An 18,936-nucleotide genomic window follows, 5' to 3' on the forward strand; every position below is an offset into this window, starting at 1 on the left:
TGGTCTATAAAATGTCAGAAAAATTATGAAAAATGTTGATCTGTGTTTCCCAAAGTCCAAGACGACGTCCTCAAATGTCTTGTTTCGTCCACAACTCAAAGATATTTAGTTTACTTTCATAGAGGAGTAAAGAAACCAGAAAATATTCACATTTAAGAAGCTGGAATCAGACAATTTAGACTTTTTTTTCCTAACAAAACTACTCAAACCGATTAATCGGTTATCATAATAGTCGGCGATTATTTTAATAGTTAATAACTAATCGATTAATCGTTGCAGCTCTGGTACTTTGTAAAACTTGCTCGTTAAAAATACACTGCATTTGGCTGTAAAAACTAAAGTTATTCTGATACTGATACTAGTATCGGAAATGCGGCCGATACTGCCCAAAATTCGGAATCGGGTATCGGCGAGTACACCAGTCTATGCGCCGATCCGATACCATACTTTATTAACCCAGAAAATTAACTTGTTTAATCAGAAATCAATTCTTCTGCACCGCTCCAAAACAGCAGCCTTCACTGTGCTGTCGCCCTGGATGTATCATGGCTGCTGCTGGCAAATATTGTTTTAGAGCAGCGAAGAAGAACTGATTGCCTTTGCGTTCGTCTCGTGGCGATAGTGAACAACAACAGTGTGGTGCTAGTTGAGAGTGTAACGGTAACAGTAGTAAGAGCGAGGAAAATGTCAGCCGTTTGGCAATATTTCACAGTGGAAAATTCAACAAGTAAAACGGCGATATGTACAGCATGTAAGGCTTCCGTATATAAATATTTTTTTGTCATGCTGGTATCGGATCGGTACTCAATATCGGCCGATACCGCAAGTTCAGGTATCAGAATCGGTATCGGGAAGGAAAAAATGGTATTGGAACATCTCTAATAAAAACCTTCATCTGGCTTAACACCTGTCACGTTGAACCTTCACACATTTCCCCCAAATATTGTTGAGAAAATTTGCAGAGTTGTTCATTATAAGTAGTAAGTCTTGAAAATATTTGTTTCCATGGGTTTATTTGCAATCCTGTGGTTGTAATTGTATTGATGAATAATTAATAGCACATAATGTGATCAACCGTCTCTGGGCTTTTATGGCATTTGTTACATTCATTATGTCGAGTTAAGCATTTGTGTTTTACAACTGGAAGAGATGCAGCCAGGTTGAATGCTGGTGTGAATTTTGCATTACTACATCTACATGCCTGCATGCATTTGTATTTGTGGGGGCATAGGGAGAGATAGTGGGAGAGAGAGGAGAGGGAGGGTGACGGTCTGTGGGTATGGAGGACATGAGAGGGAGGGGGGACGGGGCCTGATGCTGATGTCTCTGCTGTAACCTTGGTTGCTATCGAACAGCAGCAGGGTCTGCCCTTCCCTTTTAGTCATTGGCTTGCCACTCTGACCACAAGCCATGTGGTTTGTGTAACAACCAATGAAATAGAGGTGATGCTCCTTTAATAGTGTTCTATCTTAAAGAGACAGCAGCGTGATACCTTGTTTGTTTTATTCTGGAAATTCTTCCCATGTTGCACATCACTATTAATGAATGGTTTATTACCAGACAGGCTTATGATGAAAGGACTGAGGGAGAGATAACAGGAGAGTGTGTGTGTGCGTGTCTATTTCTGTGTGTGCACATGCAATGTGCAGAGAGAAGTCTCCCGGGGTAAACAGAGTCTCTGTGAATATGTTGCAGCCTTTTCACAGCCGCAACTAAGCTACAGAAATCCTCCGTGCGGTGCCAACATGGAGGTACACATGAATATTCCCACTCAGTCTCTCACTCTTACTCACACCCTTGCACACACACATATTTTCGACAGACGTACATGCTGTCTTGTCGCACATGCGCACTCAGGCTGAGAGCAGAAGCAAGCACAGACACTCACACACACACACACACACAGACACACACACACACGCATGCATGCGCCTGCAGCCACACTGCCTGATTAGCTTGCGAGAGCTGTCTACAGCATCCAGGGAAATGGCGCAAGAGGCAGAGCATTGGAGGAGGAACGACAGCCTGGAGCGGCAGGATTAGACCTCTGGCATTTTGGCCAGCTGAGGGATGGATTGACTCGGAGCAGGGGACCGGGCTACGGAGCAATCAGGAGGCAGCCTGACTGACTGTGGACTGACGGTGTGTTGCTGGGATCGGTGTGAGGCGGGCTGATGCACCGGTAGGACTGGGCCGGGCCTCTGGATCCGTACCGTGGGGGAGGGGCAGTCGACGCAGGGAGAGGGAGCCTGTTTTTCCAGACCACAGCTCTGGTGTGATTCTCCAGCCTGACCGTCTGCTACAGGCCTGCCTGCATCCCTCTCTGTCTCTCTCTCTCTCTCTCTCTCTCCCTCTCTCATCCTCTCCATCCTTGTTTCTCTCTTGCTATTGTCATCTGTTTCTCTCTTCTTCCTTCCCCGATGTTCCCACTGTCATCCAAGCTCCCTGTACCTCCATCCCCATCACTCGATACCATGGTCATCTTTCTGTCCTGCCGTCACCGTCACTCCGTCCCTCTCACCTCCATCATCTAAATTTTTTATTACTGTTTGCCAAGCAGCTCTCGCAAACATCATTTTTCCGTTCACATCTCTCTCACAGTCCCACTCATCTCCTCTCTGTGCCCTTCAGACGGTCCCTCGCTCCCTCTCCTTTTCCGTTTCCCTCCATCTTCCCTCTTTCGGCTCCCATCCACCTCTACCCTGCAGTGACTGTGGATTTGGGTCAGTCTGCTCAGCAAATGGGATGAGATGTAGTCTCCACAGCAGCCGGATCCAGGGGGCTCCTGGTCTGCCCATCAGGGGGACCCTCATCTTCGGACCAAACTGAGGCTGGAGCCTGACTCTGGACTGACTGGGTGGCCTGCTTTGGGGTGCTGCATGTAGGCAAGGACAGTCTGCACCAGCACCCTCACCCCTTTCCCCCGCTCCTTCGCCCCCTCTCGGGGGGGCAGCCGTCACTCTGGAGTGTCCCGGCTTGACCGGCTGTGGCCTCTCCTCACACACCCTGACGACGCCCTCATGCCACTGGGGCACCCGCAGCGCCCCCGCTCCGCTCCACTACCGCACCTCCTGCCTGTGCCATCGGCCCAAACCCCCTGTCACCCTCAACATGGGTGTGGTGGAGGCCATTGACCCGGCGCCATCCCCCTGCCCTTCGCCTGTACCAGGGGGCTACAGGCTGCCCCGCTCCTCCAGCTACAGCCTCCTGCAGGGGAGGGCAGGGGCAGAGCTGGACCTCGATGCGGCCGCTGGAGGGGTTCTGGATGGGAGTGGGACGGCGGCGGAGCGCAGGACGCCTTTAGTGGACCTGTTCTGTGAGACCTGCTCCAGGCCCTGGCTCATCGGCTGGTGGGACCAGGTAGGGCTCGGAGAGCTTGCAGAGGGCAAACAAGGCCTGACGGTGGCCATCTTGGATAGATGCTGTGGACTCTTCAAGTGTTACATCCAAGCATGCATTAACAATTCATTTATTTGCTTACTCTTATGTGCTTATGTGTGTTTTATTTAGGGTGTTTTGTGAATTTTATAAGGGAGAATCTTACAGTTGTTCTGAGTTTATGTGGTGAAGGAAGGTTTTGACAGTGGCTTTGTGAGGAACTGTGAGGCAGTGTGTTCCCGTACATAATTTATACATGAATCCACTGAAGGGGAACAGGGATAAAGGCACAGAGTTTATTAACTCTGCTCAGTGTCCCTACATCGCAGCTGCACTGTAAACAAAAAGACAATATCACTCTTCATCCTTCTATATCTGGTCTACATTTCTGTCCTTTGAGGACACACCAAGCTGCTTAAAATCTAAGAGATAGCTTTGGGGTTTTGTGATGAAGTAGTCTAGCCGTCTTTACTGCAGGTACATTGCAGAGTGTCACATAATGTCCATCTCCATCCTCCACACCTGCGTCCCACATCCCCGTGTGTCTCTCTACCCTGAGGCTGCTGGCCTCAATACAGACTCAAGGAAGCCAGGCGTATTGTCAGTGAAGGACAATGCTTATTGTCTCAGCACTGAGGAGATGTTTCTTTTGTCCTCAGATGTGCCAGCACATAAAAAATGTCAGACATTGTGAGTTTTCTTTGCTATGTCAGGTTTTCATTAGTATCCTGCACTGTGTTACCACAACAAATTCTGGCTTTTGTCTTTACTGTTTTCTTGAGTAACATTAGGATATATGAGTTTGTTCTCTGCTGATGTTTTTACAGTCAGGTTGTACAGGTTGTTGTTCAGAGGAGGGTCACACTTAGCATGTGTGTTATTCGGTTATTGTTATTCATGATCACAGGCAGTTAGAAGAAATGAAGCTCTCCTGGGTCCCTCACATATGCAGGTGTATAAGTGTGTGTGTGGTCATGTCTGTGCAGCGTTCGCATGTTTGCTTCATTAGTCAGTGTCAGAGGAAGAGTGTTGTTTGTCCTGGCACTCGGACTGGCACCGTGGAAGTGTTGGTTGGCAGCTATGACTCAGCGTTACAGCATTAGGAAAGGAAAGAACGAGAGAGAGAGAGGAGAAGGGTTTGGGCTGAGCCTGCTGCCTAAGTGTGCCACGGGGCTTGACTTGCTTTCCTGGCTCCTGGTGACTGATTCTGCCTGACTGCCTCTACGATTCGCTGTCGGAGCACCTATTTGCTCGGCCTGTCATGTGACGAGCACCAGGCCCGGATGGGATGGGTGGAAACAGAGCGATAACTGGGAAGAAAAGGGTGAAAGATGGAGGGGATGCATGAAGTGTGTGAAATGGCACAGGTAGGCAAAGTGGAGTCTGTGACAGAGGAAGATTCTGGGGCTGGAGGGCAGTAGCGAGAGAGTGTTGTTTATCTCGAGAGGGAGGGAGGAGCAGATGTAAGCAACAGAGAGGGAGACAGCAGAGGAGGGGAGGGCTGACCTTGGTAAAGGTCAGAGACACCTGCCTACTCCCTCAGATTGTCACCCAAGCAGCCACCGCTCTCTCACATCAAGCTGAAGGACTGACTGTGAGGAGGCAGTTGCCACGGCAACCGCTCTGGTTGCCATGGAGATTGTTATGTGTGAAAGATCAGTCGGTAGGACACAGACTGAAGGGGTCTTGTCCGAATCGTATTGTTGCCTTCACATGACTCGTGCAACAGGTGAACCATCGAGCCTCCAGACGCCACCTTTATCTTTCTGTCTGTGTTCGCTTGATCACATTTGTGCCTGTATTGCAACGACCTGCAGACTCGTCGTTCCACTGTAGATGTATGGAGAACAATAAACATGCCACATTACTGCAGAGTATAGATACAAGGCAATCAAAATGCAAACACACTGAATTGGGGGTATTGAACAGTATGTTCTCAAAAAGAGGAGGAATGATTCATCATCGATTTCCTCACCCTTTAGTGAATGAAGCCAGGATGAGGGTGATAATTTATTTTCTCATATTTGACTCATAGGGATGTTTTGTTGTTATGTATCAGTGCAAATGTAATATAAAGCACAATGTTCATAATTCTGAGGATTTACCAATCTGAAGTCACTCACTTCCTGTGTCTGTCTGTCCTTCTCTCAGTTCAAGAGGATGCTGAACCGGGAGCTGTCCCATTTGTCAGAGATGAGTCGCTCAGGGAACCAGGTGTCAGAATACATCTCCACTACCTTTCTAGGTAAAGCAAACCTGCCATCCATTTGCAGGGGTGAAAGTAGATTGAAGTTCTTGCCGGTACTACTAGGCTACCTCAACCGTAATCGTTTAATATTGTTCTCCTTCCACCCTCCTGCTTCATCTTCCCTGAACACACGACTCAATGTCTGTCTGGTGTAGAAAGAAATTAGAAACACTTGACATAATGTATAGCAAATTATTCATTTAAATGGTGAAAGTGCTGCGGAATAATTTATAAATGTTGACAAAACTTTTCAAGTTTTGAGTTTTTGTTCCGACTGGAGGCATTCATGTGAATTTTACCAGCTGGGAATTCGTATTTATTGAATACAGCATGCCATATCTCACAATGTTAATGAAAGAGAAACAGCATTGACACGTGTCAACAAATCAAGCTGTGATTAGGGATATTTGATACACCCCACAGTTGCATCGGCAGGGATGCATAGCCTACGTACAGTAGTGCACAGATGCCGTTTCCATGGTTGCCACGCATAGTGCCTTGCGTTTACTCGCGGAGATCTTGTCTGCATGAGGAGCGCAGAAAAAACTCTGAGAGTGACGGGTTGTATGTGGGTTTTGGCAGGCAGCTGCTGTCCCCTTTTCCCGGTACTACGTACCGACATTGAATCTTTTACAGGTACGGAGTACCGTACCGTAACGGTCTGTTTTCACCCCTGTCCATTTGTGACCAAGTCCCTTCTAGCTTTGACCCTATAGGTCAAGTCTCCATCCTGGCTGACCTCTGCCTCTTGACCCTCCAGATAAGCAGAACGAGGTGGAGATCCCGTCCCCGACTTTGAGGGAGAGGGAGAAGCCCATGTGTCAGATCAGCGGTGTGAAGAAGCTCACGCACAGTTCCAGCCTTTCAAACTCCAGCACGCCTCGATTCGGCGTGAAGACTGAACATGAGGAAGCGTTAGCCAGGGTAAATACATCACTATCTTACTGTTGTTTTTTTTGTGTTTATGGTTTATGTCTTTATGCTGCAACAGAAAATCCTCTTGTGGGACAATAAAGATCTGAACTGAACTAAATGGTTGGAGAAGCAGCTGAGAAGCAAGTTATTGCATAGACACGCACACATAAACCCACACAGTAGATAACAAAGAAGACAAGAGATTAAAAAACCTGTCACTCTTCTCTACATATTCTACCTCTTTATGTACATTTTGTTATGCATTTCAGTACACATTTCCTTAGCTTTCTTCGACCATCTGTATATCCCATTATGTGAACAGTTAAAGGCAAAATGACATTGTCCCTGTGTTTTCAATTTGCAGTGCTTTGAGCTCTCAGGGCCACCGTAGAAAATGCCCCCAAAACACTGTTGTCATACAGGACAAGTACTTTTAAAAGCAGAAAATGTTTCCACAACTTAAAGCATCACTTGCAAATATCTATTTGGCATCGGTCCATCAGAGTCAGCACTTTTTTATTATTCATTGTGGAAAAAGTGTTTTGCAGTAGATGAGAAACCAGTTTCTCCACTGAAAAGAACCACATGGCAACACAAGTCATGTAGCCACAAAACATGATGTTTCGTGCAACCTAATTCTAATCACAACTGTAGTATCATGCCCCTTTATGCGTGGATTTAGATTGTTGTACTGATGTGTGTTAATGTTGTCTGTTGTGCCTTCAGGAGCTGAACGACTTGAACATGTGGGGCCTTAATATCTTTCGTGTGGCAGAGTTCTCTAATAACCGACCCCTCAGCTGCACAATGTTTGCCATCTTCCAGGTGAGAGACACTTCTGGGTTTTTCAACCTGGACCCTATTTTCCCATGTTTTTGTGTTTAAGTGACAAATTTTTGAAAGTGGTCCAGTATTGAGGGAGAACGCTGTAACCAGCAGATGCAAAACGAGCTGCGAGGGCAAGTGAGCAGCGTCAATGTAACGTTACGTCCACTAAAAGTGCTTGCTCAAATTGTTATTATAAGTGTCTGACAACATTATGGAAAGGACCCTACAGAGAAATGAAATCTTTTTCTTACCTTTCTCTTGATCCGGTCTGTTTGTTATTGTGTCCAAGTCCCGCTCAAGGAGAAGTCTACTTGTGAAATCTGAATATCCGTATACTCAAATAAATATGTGCGGCAATTGAATTCAAAGACCTCGTCCACATTGTCGTAATCTTCTAAATATCCAGCCATGACATTGAAAATCTTTTAGATAATACTAAGCTTGTCACGGTGTGGGGTGAATTTAACATGGAACCCAAACGCAGAGCAACAGGCAGGAAAGTAGTTGAAATAAAAGCGAGCTTTAATAATACTAAGCTGAATATTCAAACAACAACCAAAAGGCAGGGAGGGGAACAAAGTACAAAAGAACAAATAGAAACAAACAACAAAAACCAAACAGAGGACCAAAACCAAAAATCACTAACCAGGGAAACACGAGGATCAGAGCAGGAGGTAACAGGTAACATGGAGGACAAGGTAGACGGGGCTGGAGAGACAAACGAACCGACAAAGACAGAGGGGAACACACAGGCTTAAATACAAGACATGATTACACACAGGTGAAACAAATCAGGGCGGGGCAGACAATCAACAAAAGGCGGGAAAACAAACAAAGGAGGGAAGTAAAACCAGACAAGACACAGGAGGAGTGAATTACAAAATAAAACAGGAAACTGGAATGAGAATATAAAAGAAACCAAACACAAACCAAAATCACATAAACATAACTAATAACAAAGACTGGCACAGCCAGAACATGACAAAGCTACACTTTCTGTACTCCAACACAACAAACAACAAACTGCCCAGCTGGCACTCACTTTTCCACCGTGGATGTATTTCTCTATTTCACCGTTGTCTTCCGGCAACACGTCATCTCGCCAGATTTCAGATCGAGTCTTCTCCTTGAGCGAGACACTTTCCATGATGTCAGACACTTATAACAACAATCAAAGCCTGTCATGCCAAAAACAAGCACTTTTAGTGGACGTAAATGATGGTGCCAGCTTGCCCAATACTGGACCAATTTCAGAAATTGTTGTCTTTGTTAGTCAGTTAGACACAAAAACATGAGAAAATAGGGTCCAGGTTAAAACATACCAAAGTCACCCTTTAACTAACAATGGATTATATCATGTAGCATGACTTATCTGTGACCGTGACCCCTGTGGCTGCAGGAAAGAGATCTACTGAAGACCTTTCGGATCCCCCAGGATACGTTTGTCACCTATGTGATGACCCTGGAGGACCATTACCATGCCAATGTGGCCTACCACAACAGCCTCCACGCTGCAGATGTCACTCAGTCAACCCATGTACTGCTATCCACACCAGCTCTAGATGTAAATACCTCTACTGGTCTGCCAATACACATCTAACTTCACATGCACAGACTCACAGGTCGATTGTAAGCAGCAGTTTAACTGATTATTTTTCTCTCTGACAGGCTGTGTTCACTGATCTAGAGATACTAGCTGCGTTATTTGCCGCTGCCATCCACGATGTGGACCATCCAGGAGTGTCCAACCAATTCCTCATAAACACAAGTGAGTCCAAATGAGATTAAAGAGACGACACACAAAGGCTGCGTCTGAAATTGCATACTATTCACTACATACTCAATATGTGTACTAGCGTTCAACATGCTTTTGTGTGAATAAACGGTTGTGTGTATGTTTTTGGACGTACTGAACTGTAATTACCACATCACTACCTGAGAGCGTCCTTGCTGGTTGGAGTGTAACCATGGTAACCCGTACCAACGTCATTTGACCAAACAATGATTTGTTAGAATCATAAAGTCTGAACTAATTTAAAATATATATTATGCCTAGCAAAGTGAAATCTTATACTAACAGTTAAATTGAAACATTATTGATGTTACAGAGCTGTCCGTCAACGTCTGTTATGAACGTTGCCGTCACTACTGCATTGCATTGCGGGATATTTATGCCACCCTGGTGTCCAGTGTTTACATACTGTAATATTTCACCGGAAATAGTATGTAATCCGCGTACTATTGGTTTCATACTAAGGTTTCAGACATACTAAAATATCTCACATTCTGTTTTAGCGTACTAAATAGCATGTTAGTATTAGATACTAATAGTATACTACTTTAGAATTGTAAACAAAATAGAATGGGAAAAACAAAGGATGGCAAAGACAAACAAAAATACAAATTGCAGAAAAATCCAAATGGTTCAGGATTGAATTCACCTGATGCGTGTTGTATGTAAGTCTCAGCTATAAAAGAACCAGTATAATTATAACGACAGGTCTCGTCTGTGAAAGTCTCTGATTTTAGATCCACTATGGAAGAATTAGATGAGGCCACTTTTCTAGGTCAGCTATTCTGATTAGACCTGGCGTTTCATTTCTTTCTACCCTTCTAAAGTCTGTCTTAAATGTTGTTTTTAAAGTCTTTTTTTGTTGTGAACAAGTTTTTATTGAGATGAAGGATATTCATTGGAAATTATAACAAAAACGTAATAAACAAAACATTAATAATAATAAAAAACTTTCAAACTTCACTTTAGTTGAAATTCTCCTATATTTTTGTATATTTCAGTTTGAGTGAAAAAGCACACTTTTTGCTTGTTTTTAGTACACGGCTTTGTTGAATACTCGATGCTGATTGGTCAATCACGGCGTTCTACGGTCTGTTATTTCTTCATAACAGACCGTTGCCATGTATAGCAGACTGTTGCTATGTATAGCAGACCGTTGCTATGTATAGCAGACCGTTGCTATGTATAGCAGACCGTTGCTATGTATAACAGACCGTTGCTATGGATGCAGTTCTGATCTTGGACTCTAGAGGAACATTTTTGTGTCAAATAATTGATTTCTCAAGTAAGTTATTGTTTAATAAGCGGGATAATGTACAGCGAGCGGGTCATTGTTGTGAAATAAACCCCTTCAGGGCGATGAAGGACCCCTCCGCTTTGCATCCTGCATCGCCCTGTCGGGGTTTATTTCACAACAATGACCCGCTCGTTGTACATTATCCCTTACATAGTACATTAATCTGTAAGTCTGTAAATTGTATGCTTTTAGTTGTTGTAAATGGAGATCTTTGTATCTGAAGCTTAAATCAACTTGTACATTTTGAACCAGTGCAGTCAGATTGTAACACTGCTGGCGGTGGGTGTTGTGTGGCGCTTCCCTCAGACTCAGAGCTGGCCCTGATGTACAACGACGAATCCGTGTTGGAGAACCATCACCTAGCTGTGGGCTTCAAGCTGCTTCACGAGGACAACTGTGACATCTTCCAGAACCTCAGCAAGCGGCAGCGGCAGAGCCTGAGGAAACTTGTTATTGATATGGTGAGTGTTGGCAGCACACTCATTTTGTGTCATATTACCATCTCTTTCTATTTCTTTGTTCTCTCTAATGTATTCCTATCAATGTCCTTCCCAGGTTTTGGCAACAGATATGTCTAAACACATGAGTTTGCTGGCAGACCTCAAGACTATGGTGGAAACCAAGAAAGTGACAAGTTCTGGAGTACTGCTGCTCGACCATTACACTGATCGGATACAGGTGAGACGTCAGCTTCCACTTCATTTACAAATTACTTCAACTGACAGATCTGTTACAAAAGAAGTGAGCATTACTGAAGCATTGACGGGATATATTCAATTAACTGATAACACTTCATTTTACAGGTATTCAAAAATTTCATGGTAATTAGGTGATAATTAGCAATTAACCTATTTGAAATTTATTTGGAATTACTGCCAAATTACCCCAATATTTATCTTAAAATTGATCGAAAATTACTTTATTATAAACATTATTGAATAATTATATTCCGCTATTTCCAAATAGCTGGTAATTTATTTAATACATTTCCAGGAAAAGAATACAAAGCTAATTGATATGCTTTATTTCCATGTCTGCTGATAAATAGATAATAATTAGTAAATCATTTATTTGAAATTTCTTTAAAAACTCCCTGAATCATGACATTAGCTACCAGGTTACATGTGTGTAGACAATAAGTCACACAATGGTGAGATTTGTGCCTGATCAGAAGTGTCTTCTATTAGTTTTGGTTTTCGACCTCCGATGAAGAGCAGCGCACAGCCGCTTCTCAAGCCTAAGGGCCCTATTTCAACCATTATATGCTATTTTAGCATACAGTTATTAAATAATGTTTATAATAAAGTAATTTTCGATACATTTTGAGGTAAATATTGAGGTATTTTGCAGTAATTGCAAAGAAATTTCAAATAGGTTACATGCTAATTATCACATAATTACCATGAAATTTGCGGACCTGTAAAATGAACTGTTACCGATTAATTCCTTTCCTTAATTACCTCAAAATGTCGTGGCATGTAGGCTACTGGTTAAACTGCGTGTGGACACCACAAGATCTGTGAACTGGCTTTTTTGTCATTTCTCCAATGTGTTTCCAGTGCTGGTAACGTTTGTTCATAGTTAAGACAACATGTAGCAGGCTGAAAGAAAGGTTAAGTAGGTTCTTCTTTTTAAGGGGGGATTATAAGAGGTAGAACCACAAGATGCACCACTGATCCACATCTGTATGATCTGGTTATCAGGGATTATTCTCAAGTATTTGATGGATGAAGCAGGTGTTACTTTATAAGAGATCTAATGTGGGACAAGATTTTGCAGAAAAGAAGTTCAGTATTGATGTCAGCCAGGCATGCAGAAATTTATTTGATTTGTGTCAAAGATTTGAGTCGGAGGTGCAGCAAATCTGTGCTTTCATTAAGAGGACCATGGGAAAGGAAGGAAGAGAAACATGCCCAGAGTTGTTGTTGTTGTTGTTGTCGTCTAAACTGAGTTCAGAGGCCTGTACTACGAAGCAGGATTTGCGGTTATCAAGGTAACTTCAGGGTTAACTCTGGGTTTTCCGTACTACGAAGCTGGTTCACTTCTTATCGGGGTAGATCACCATGGTAACTTATGCTGAACGGCTAACCTGCTCCGGAGCAGGTTATGTTCCAGATAAGAGATCTACTCCTATGAAAGCACCTTCTGCTGACCAATCAGAGCTCAGTGCGGTGATTATATGATAATATTACACACATATGAAGAAGTTTAAGTCATAATTCAGGCTAAAAACAACATAGTTTAAACTGACAAATACAGGAAGGACAGCGGACTTTATGTTGTGGGTGTTTACCTCTTTGAATTATGTTTTTATATTTATTTTTTTTACTTGCTCTTGAGTATGTTTCACACCGCCACAGAGGAGGGAAGCAGGTGAAAGAAGGTTTAAATAGTCATAGACGCAACATCATACGCGCAATGTAAAATGATGAGTAATCTATTCATCTATTACACTCTGAAAAGTTATTTATATTTAGACGAGTATATCTGACTTTTGAATGTTCCGTAAAATTAATAAATCTGTTAATTTAAGCATTCACACATCTCGCCAGCTGTTCTTCCTGCATTTAGCAGCTTCAACTGTGTTACTTTTAGTCTGGATTAAGTGTTTAACTTCTTCGTATTTGTCTTATATAATTTCTTCCTTTGTAAAATGTCTCTTTCTGCCTGTCTGTCTGTAGTCAGTAGTCTTGTTCATATCTGTGATTGGTCAGATGCTGCAAACACCTGAGAACAGAGAAACGCTGGGTTGATTTACCGAGTTGATAACCAGCTTCGTAGTACAGTTTAGCGAGATCTCGGTTGTTAGGGTTAGTGAAGCCAGATAACGAGAAGATACCCTGGGTATGTTGAACTCGCTTAGTAGTACAGGCCTCAGGTGACTCTCCTGTCGAATAGGCAACAAAAAACAAAAAAAATTCCGTCCTTTTCCCAACCACTTTCCTTGACCTCAATGGAAAACGTCATGAGGTCAAGGACAGATGTGAAGGAGAATTCATAAGGACTTAAGAAAACCTCATGGTGATCGAAGAACAAATTTCTTATCACAAAGATAAGACAAGAAGTAAAGGCAGCCTTAGAGGCAGGGGACTAGATTTTGGAGTTGTACTCACAATTCATGGAAGAGAAAGGAAGAGAGAATAAAGTAAAAATGAAAAAGGTAATCAGAAAGCTGGTTGTGTATCACCTCCTTTCAGCTTCTAAAAGATTTGTTGCATATCTGAATTCAGTGCTGCTTATAACTTTGCACGTACATGATAATATCAGTGTGTGACGTATGCCTGTGTGTTTGTGCAGGTGTTGAGGAACATGGTGCACTGTGCTGACCTGAGCAATCCCACCAAACCCCTGGCTGTGTATCGACAATGGACGGAGAGAATCATGGAGGAGTTCTTCAGGCAGGGAGATAAGGAGAGAGAGCGAGGGATGGAGATCAGCCCCATGTGTGACAAACACACTGCATCTGTGGAAAAGAGCCAGGTAAATGAAATATACAGGAATATTATTCTGTTATCACAACTGGATGAGTGTTAATGCTGTAGGCGGGGTGATAACCACAGTGATCTGTCATCTCTGATCACAGCAGTCGTCCTCGTACATTTTTAATGCTCATTTGTAGGGAGTGAAATGACACCACTGTGATTTATTTGATATCTGTCATTGCTCTTTTTTTTCTGGATGCAGGTGGGCTTTATTGACTACATTGTCCACCCGCTGTGGGAGACATGGGGGGACCTCGTGCACCCTGACGCCCAGGACATCTTGGATACTCTGGAGGACAACAGGGACTGGTACCAGAGCAATATCCCACAAAGCCCCTCGCCGCCTTCCGTGATCCAGGATAAGGATCTAAACGCCTGCATAGACAAGTTTCAGTTTGAGCTCACCCTCGACGACAGCTCTCAGAGAGACGAGGGGGACGAGGGGGACGAGGGGGACGAGGGGGACGAGGGGGACAAGCCTACGCCAAACCATTTGGCACAGGACTGCAGTCAGGGGGAGGAGGAGGAGGGTAAAAAAGAGGAAGACATAATGGCAGAGGAGGAAAACGAGGACATAATAGAGGAGGAAGACGAGGTGGCAATGGAGGAAGAGGAGCAGGAGGAGGAGCTGAAAGCTCAGTTGGAGGTGAGATCGGAAAAAGAGAGACTTTCTGACACAAGTCCTGTAGAGGAAGAGGAAGATTCTTCTTCACAAGCTGAAGATACATGAGTTCTGCTCCTGTGTCTCCCACCTCACTTGCACACATTATCTTGTTCATCCTTTCAAATGGCCAAACCAAGAACAAATAAGACTGCAATGACAATACAGACCTTTAAATATATTTTTCAAAAAGGGAATAAATTACAATCGCTTAAAGAGAAGGTAATTACACAGCAACTGTAGATTTGGAGCGGTGACGAGTCCTCCGACTGACTTCACAACGAACTTTAGACCAAGAGGAATTTAGGAGAGCATCGACGACGGGCAACTGAAGACAGCGTAGCACTCTGGGACGGGAATGCACACACACAAACACACATAAAGTGACAACGTAGTAGGAGCAAGTCATGTACACCAATTCAACGTGTGTACCTGCAAGCATCAGTCATGCAGTATAATTGGAGCGTCCCTCCTTTCTTGCAAACGCACACTTGACTGTATGTTTGTATGTGTGCATTAACACGAGGGACATTGATCAGTAATGAATCTCTTTGGAAAAAGCCATCTCTTAATGGAGTATTAACTAGTGTTCAGTCAGTATTAGTAATCCATGTTCGTTAGAACCTCAACAGAAACTGTTCTCCTCAGAAAAGCTACACACCCGAGTGACTTTTTTTTCCATTTCTGTCGGAAAGAAAAATAAGAAAATCCACAGAGTTAGAGGAGGAGAGAGGAAGACGTCGAAGGAAAAGAAGATGCTGCGACGAAGGGGCCGCCAGGTCCCATACCCCTTTTCCCTTTACGAGGAGAGTGCTACTGGTGCAAGATGGCTCTGTGCCTTTCTGAAACACCAGCTTCCTGAATGGAGCTGTCGTGAAGCAATGCATTGTGGGACAGGAGTGTCTGATTTTTGTTATCTTTTTTTTTTTTTTTTTGATTGTCTCTCTTGTTCATGGTATATTGTGGTGTGTATCTCACACGTACAGTTTCTGTGGTGATATGTTTTAAGCTGAAAGTCTTCCTTTGTTGCTCTTCTGGTAAAATAATAACTCTCTAGATGCAGAGCAATCACTACCGCCACCACAACCACCAGTGGACTCTTTCCAGCTTATGTTTTGTTTTTCTTATTAGAATTATTTCCTTTTTTAACTTTCTTGAGAATAAGCCATGTGATGCTTTGAAGCATAAGTTTTGCCTATTTTCTATTTAACAGTTTAAATATGTTGAAAGGGATACAGAATTATTTCATCAGCAGAACAAATTTCCACTCGCCATCTCACACCCACTTGCACTGCGTGGTTACGTCTCCTCACACACAATGATTCTCACCAAAGTGAAGGATGAGAAGCTTCAGTGGGTGAAGTGATTTGAAGGAAAATCAGGGAGGCAGGAGAAAGAAAGAAAGAAAGAAAGAAAGAAAGCGTGGTCTGGTAGTCCCTAATCATCCTTGTTATGTTTGATGCTTTTTTGCCTTAATGTCAGACGCAGGATACATACCTGCCAGTATGTAGATTTATAAGATATATAATAGATATCCTAGTATATTTATATCACGTCTGTATGCTTATTTCTGTGAGTATCAGTGTGTCTATACACAATGTATCCAGCATTGCATTTGGAGGGGAACGGGAAACATTGCTGCCAATTAGTTGTTATGTTGTTGCTGTGCTCGGACCAACATAAAGAATGTGTTGTTTTTTAATCAGGACGGTAAAATGACGATCTTACAGCAACCTGCCGAGGAAATAAGAGGAGTTAAGATGTTGCAGACGGAGAGAATGGATAAGGATGTTTGAATCTGACCAGATATTGATTTGTTGACATGATGGAGTCGATGCGTGTATGTGTTTGTTTGTGTGGTCATGAGTAAGCGAGTGAATAAGAGAAAGAGAAGGCAGGATGCTTAAGATGCTGTCATATGTGTCATTGGTCTCTCGCTGGCTTCGCCACCACGTGTTGTTGAATGGTGTTCAGGATTCGATCAGCACAGCTTAAACAGGTCACAGTTTGTTTAGGTGTTTGTTTTTCACAGGGTATAAAACTAAAATAAAAGAACATGAGTGTGGTTCTTTCGAAGGGTAAGAGCAAGTTTCTGCAGGTCAGTAACTGAGCTTATCTGAAGACGCCACAGCTCGGTGCAACACAAGCCTGTGTGTTTGATCTGCTCCGTCGCAGGATGGAGCAGAGCTGCCGGGCCACCACACAGGCTTTCATCTAGTGGAATGGGAATCCAGGATTACTATTGCAGTTACTTAAATAAAAAAGATTCCCATATGCATCGGCCTTTTACTTTCAAGATGTTGCTTTGTTTTTGTGGCTTCTTGTTACGTCATAAGCTATAAAAACATTAATATTTACTTGCCATACAAACACGATACTGTAGCAATTGTTTCTTATTAAGAAAATTATTCAATTGATTGATTGCTGCCATTGTTTTTAAATGATGAAAAGAAAACCATGGGAAGTGTTTTCTTTGAACAGTTTGTGTACAGTTTATTTTTATATCATTCTGGTGGATGGTCTGGAAAATGAATCACGTGTTGATGATATATAGCTATAAGCATTACCACTCTTGTATATAATGTAATATTGGATTGTAAATTATAAATTTATCCAAGTCATAATGGTTGACAAATAATAACCACTTGAGGTTGTTAAGTGAACCAGTAAAACACTGCAGGCCACATCCTCACCTTTTCATTCTCTGGTTATGGTTTTGCTCACTTGTGCTAACATTTTTTTTAACTGTCCACATTTATTGTTAAAATCAAATATATTTGTACCAGCACTTTATTTCGTCAGGGTTTGAGGCAGACCGTGTGTTTCAGGTAGTGTACAGTCTGTGCTGGTGGTTTGGTCTTTGGCAGTCACCTGTTGATTATCTCCCACTGGGCCAAATCACAAACCGTCATTGTGCAGTAGTCAATGTTAACCCCTTTTCTAGAGGCATAATCAAACCAACTAGTCATCCTCTATTAATAGTCCATGTGAGATTGAACTAATTTGACTGATAAAGTCAAATGTAAGATGTTGATGTCACATAGGATGTGACATGTTCAAAGGAAATAAATGTGTCCTTATTTAACTTGGCCATTTCTAGTACTACCGCCACCTCTATTTCTTAGTAACTTTAATCACTAGCCTAACTGTCCGTCCAGTGGTGGCCTAACTAGCTGGTTCCCATCTGGGCTGCTGTCGGGTTACTTTGTCGCAGACTGACTCCCTCTGTGAATAATTCTCTGGGCTTTAATTCATGTGTTTGTTCACAAGTAAGAAAGATTATTCAAGGGGAAAAAAACAACATGAAATGATTGTAATATTTGTAAATGATCTTGCTGTAATGTGTAAAATGTGTCCAAGTTATTTTTTATTATATTATTTTTATGAAAGTTTTTCCTCTCAACAGAGCTGAGGTGTCATTTTGTGAATAAATGCATTTAATAAGCAAACATCTATATATAAAACAATATTATAGTATATCAGTATATTTTTCTTTTATTTCACTGTTCGGTACTGTAAAGTGTGTTAAAAATACAAATAAAGTAAGATTTTTATATTAAATGCAATACCGTTGTCTTGTTTGCTGTTGTTACAGTGTCCTTGTATGCTACTCCACTGTTTGGTGGGTTGTTAACAAATCAAGTGTCAGCATTTTACTGGTTTGTATTGTATTGTTATTAGGGTTGTCAAAATGAATGCGATAATAATGCATTGACGCAAATTTGTTTTAACGCAACTAATTTCTTTAACCCATTAACACAACTCTCGATTTTTAGGTTGTAGCGGGCTCAGTTTTAAAGCTAGAGTGAAGATACTGGTATCATATAAAGCAAGAAATGAAATGGAAACCTAAGGAATCCATTGGTACCAACCATGTCATAGTAGCTTGTCGCAAAGGAGGCTAAATAATGCTCCAAACATATGCTTAATTTTGGCAAGGAAAAACGGTCATGGCCATTTTCAAAGGGGTCCCTTGACTTCTGACCTCAAGATATGTGAATGAAAATGGGTTCTATGGGTACCCACGAGTCTCCCCTTTACAGACATGCCCACTTTATGATAATCACATGCAGTTTGGGACAAGTCATAGTCAAGTCAGCACACTGACACACTGACAGCTGTTGTTGCCTGTTGGGCTTCAGTTTGTCATGTTGTGATTTGAGCATACTATTTATGTTAAATGCAGTACCTGTGAGGGTTTCTGGACAATATTTGTCATTGTTTTGAGTTGTTAACTGATTTCCAATAATAAACATATACATACATTTGCATAAAGCAAGCATGTTTACCCATTCCCATGTTGATAAGAGGATTAAATACTTGACAAATCTCCCT

The 18,936-nt window shown here is 42.5% G+C and overlaps 1 protein-coding gene across 4 annotated transcripts in view; it reads left to right on the plus strand.

Annotated features, from left to right (window-relative positions):
* Window positions 1-18,167, plus strand: part of pde4a (phosphodiesterase 4A, cAMP-specific) — a 54,635-nt gene extending 36,468 nt beyond the window's left edge. For 3 of the 4 annotated variants that reach the window (XM_037792151.1, XM_037792152.1, XM_037792154.1), the window contains 9 exons: window positions 5,530-5,623; window positions 6,387-6,550; window positions 7,268-7,366; window positions 8,769-8,933; window positions 9,038-9,137; window positions 10,765-10,919; window positions 11,014-11,136; window positions 13,756-13,938; window positions 14,143-18,167. In XM_037792151.1, coding sequence (XP_037648079.1) covers window positions 5,530-5,623; window positions 6,387-6,550; window positions 7,268-7,366; window positions 8,769-8,933; window positions 9,038-9,137; window positions 10,765-10,919; window positions 11,014-11,136; window positions 13,756-13,938; window positions 14,143-14,670 — 1,611 coding nt within the window. In that variant the 3' untranslated portion in view covers window positions 14,671-18,167. Of the gene's footprint in view, window positions 1-558; window positions 3,361-5,529; window positions 5,624-6,386; window positions 6,551-7,267; window positions 7,367-8,768; window positions 8,934-9,037; window positions 9,138-10,764; window positions 10,920-11,013; window positions 11,137-13,755; window positions 13,939-14,142 lie in introns of those variants that run through there. The other variant, XM_037792153.1, reaches the window with a different exon arrangement.
* The last annotated feature ends 769 nt before the right edge of the window (window positions 18,168-18,936 follow it).

The sequence above is a fragment of the Sebastes umbrosus genome, chromosome 14 (genome assembly GCF_015220745.1).
Source record: "Sebastes umbrosus isolate fSebUmb1 chromosome 14, fSebUmb1.pri, whole genome shotgun sequence".
In the NCBI taxonomy this organism is placed as follows: Eukaryota; Metazoa; Chordata; class Actinopteri; order Perciformes; family Sebastidae; genus Sebastes; species Sebastes umbrosus.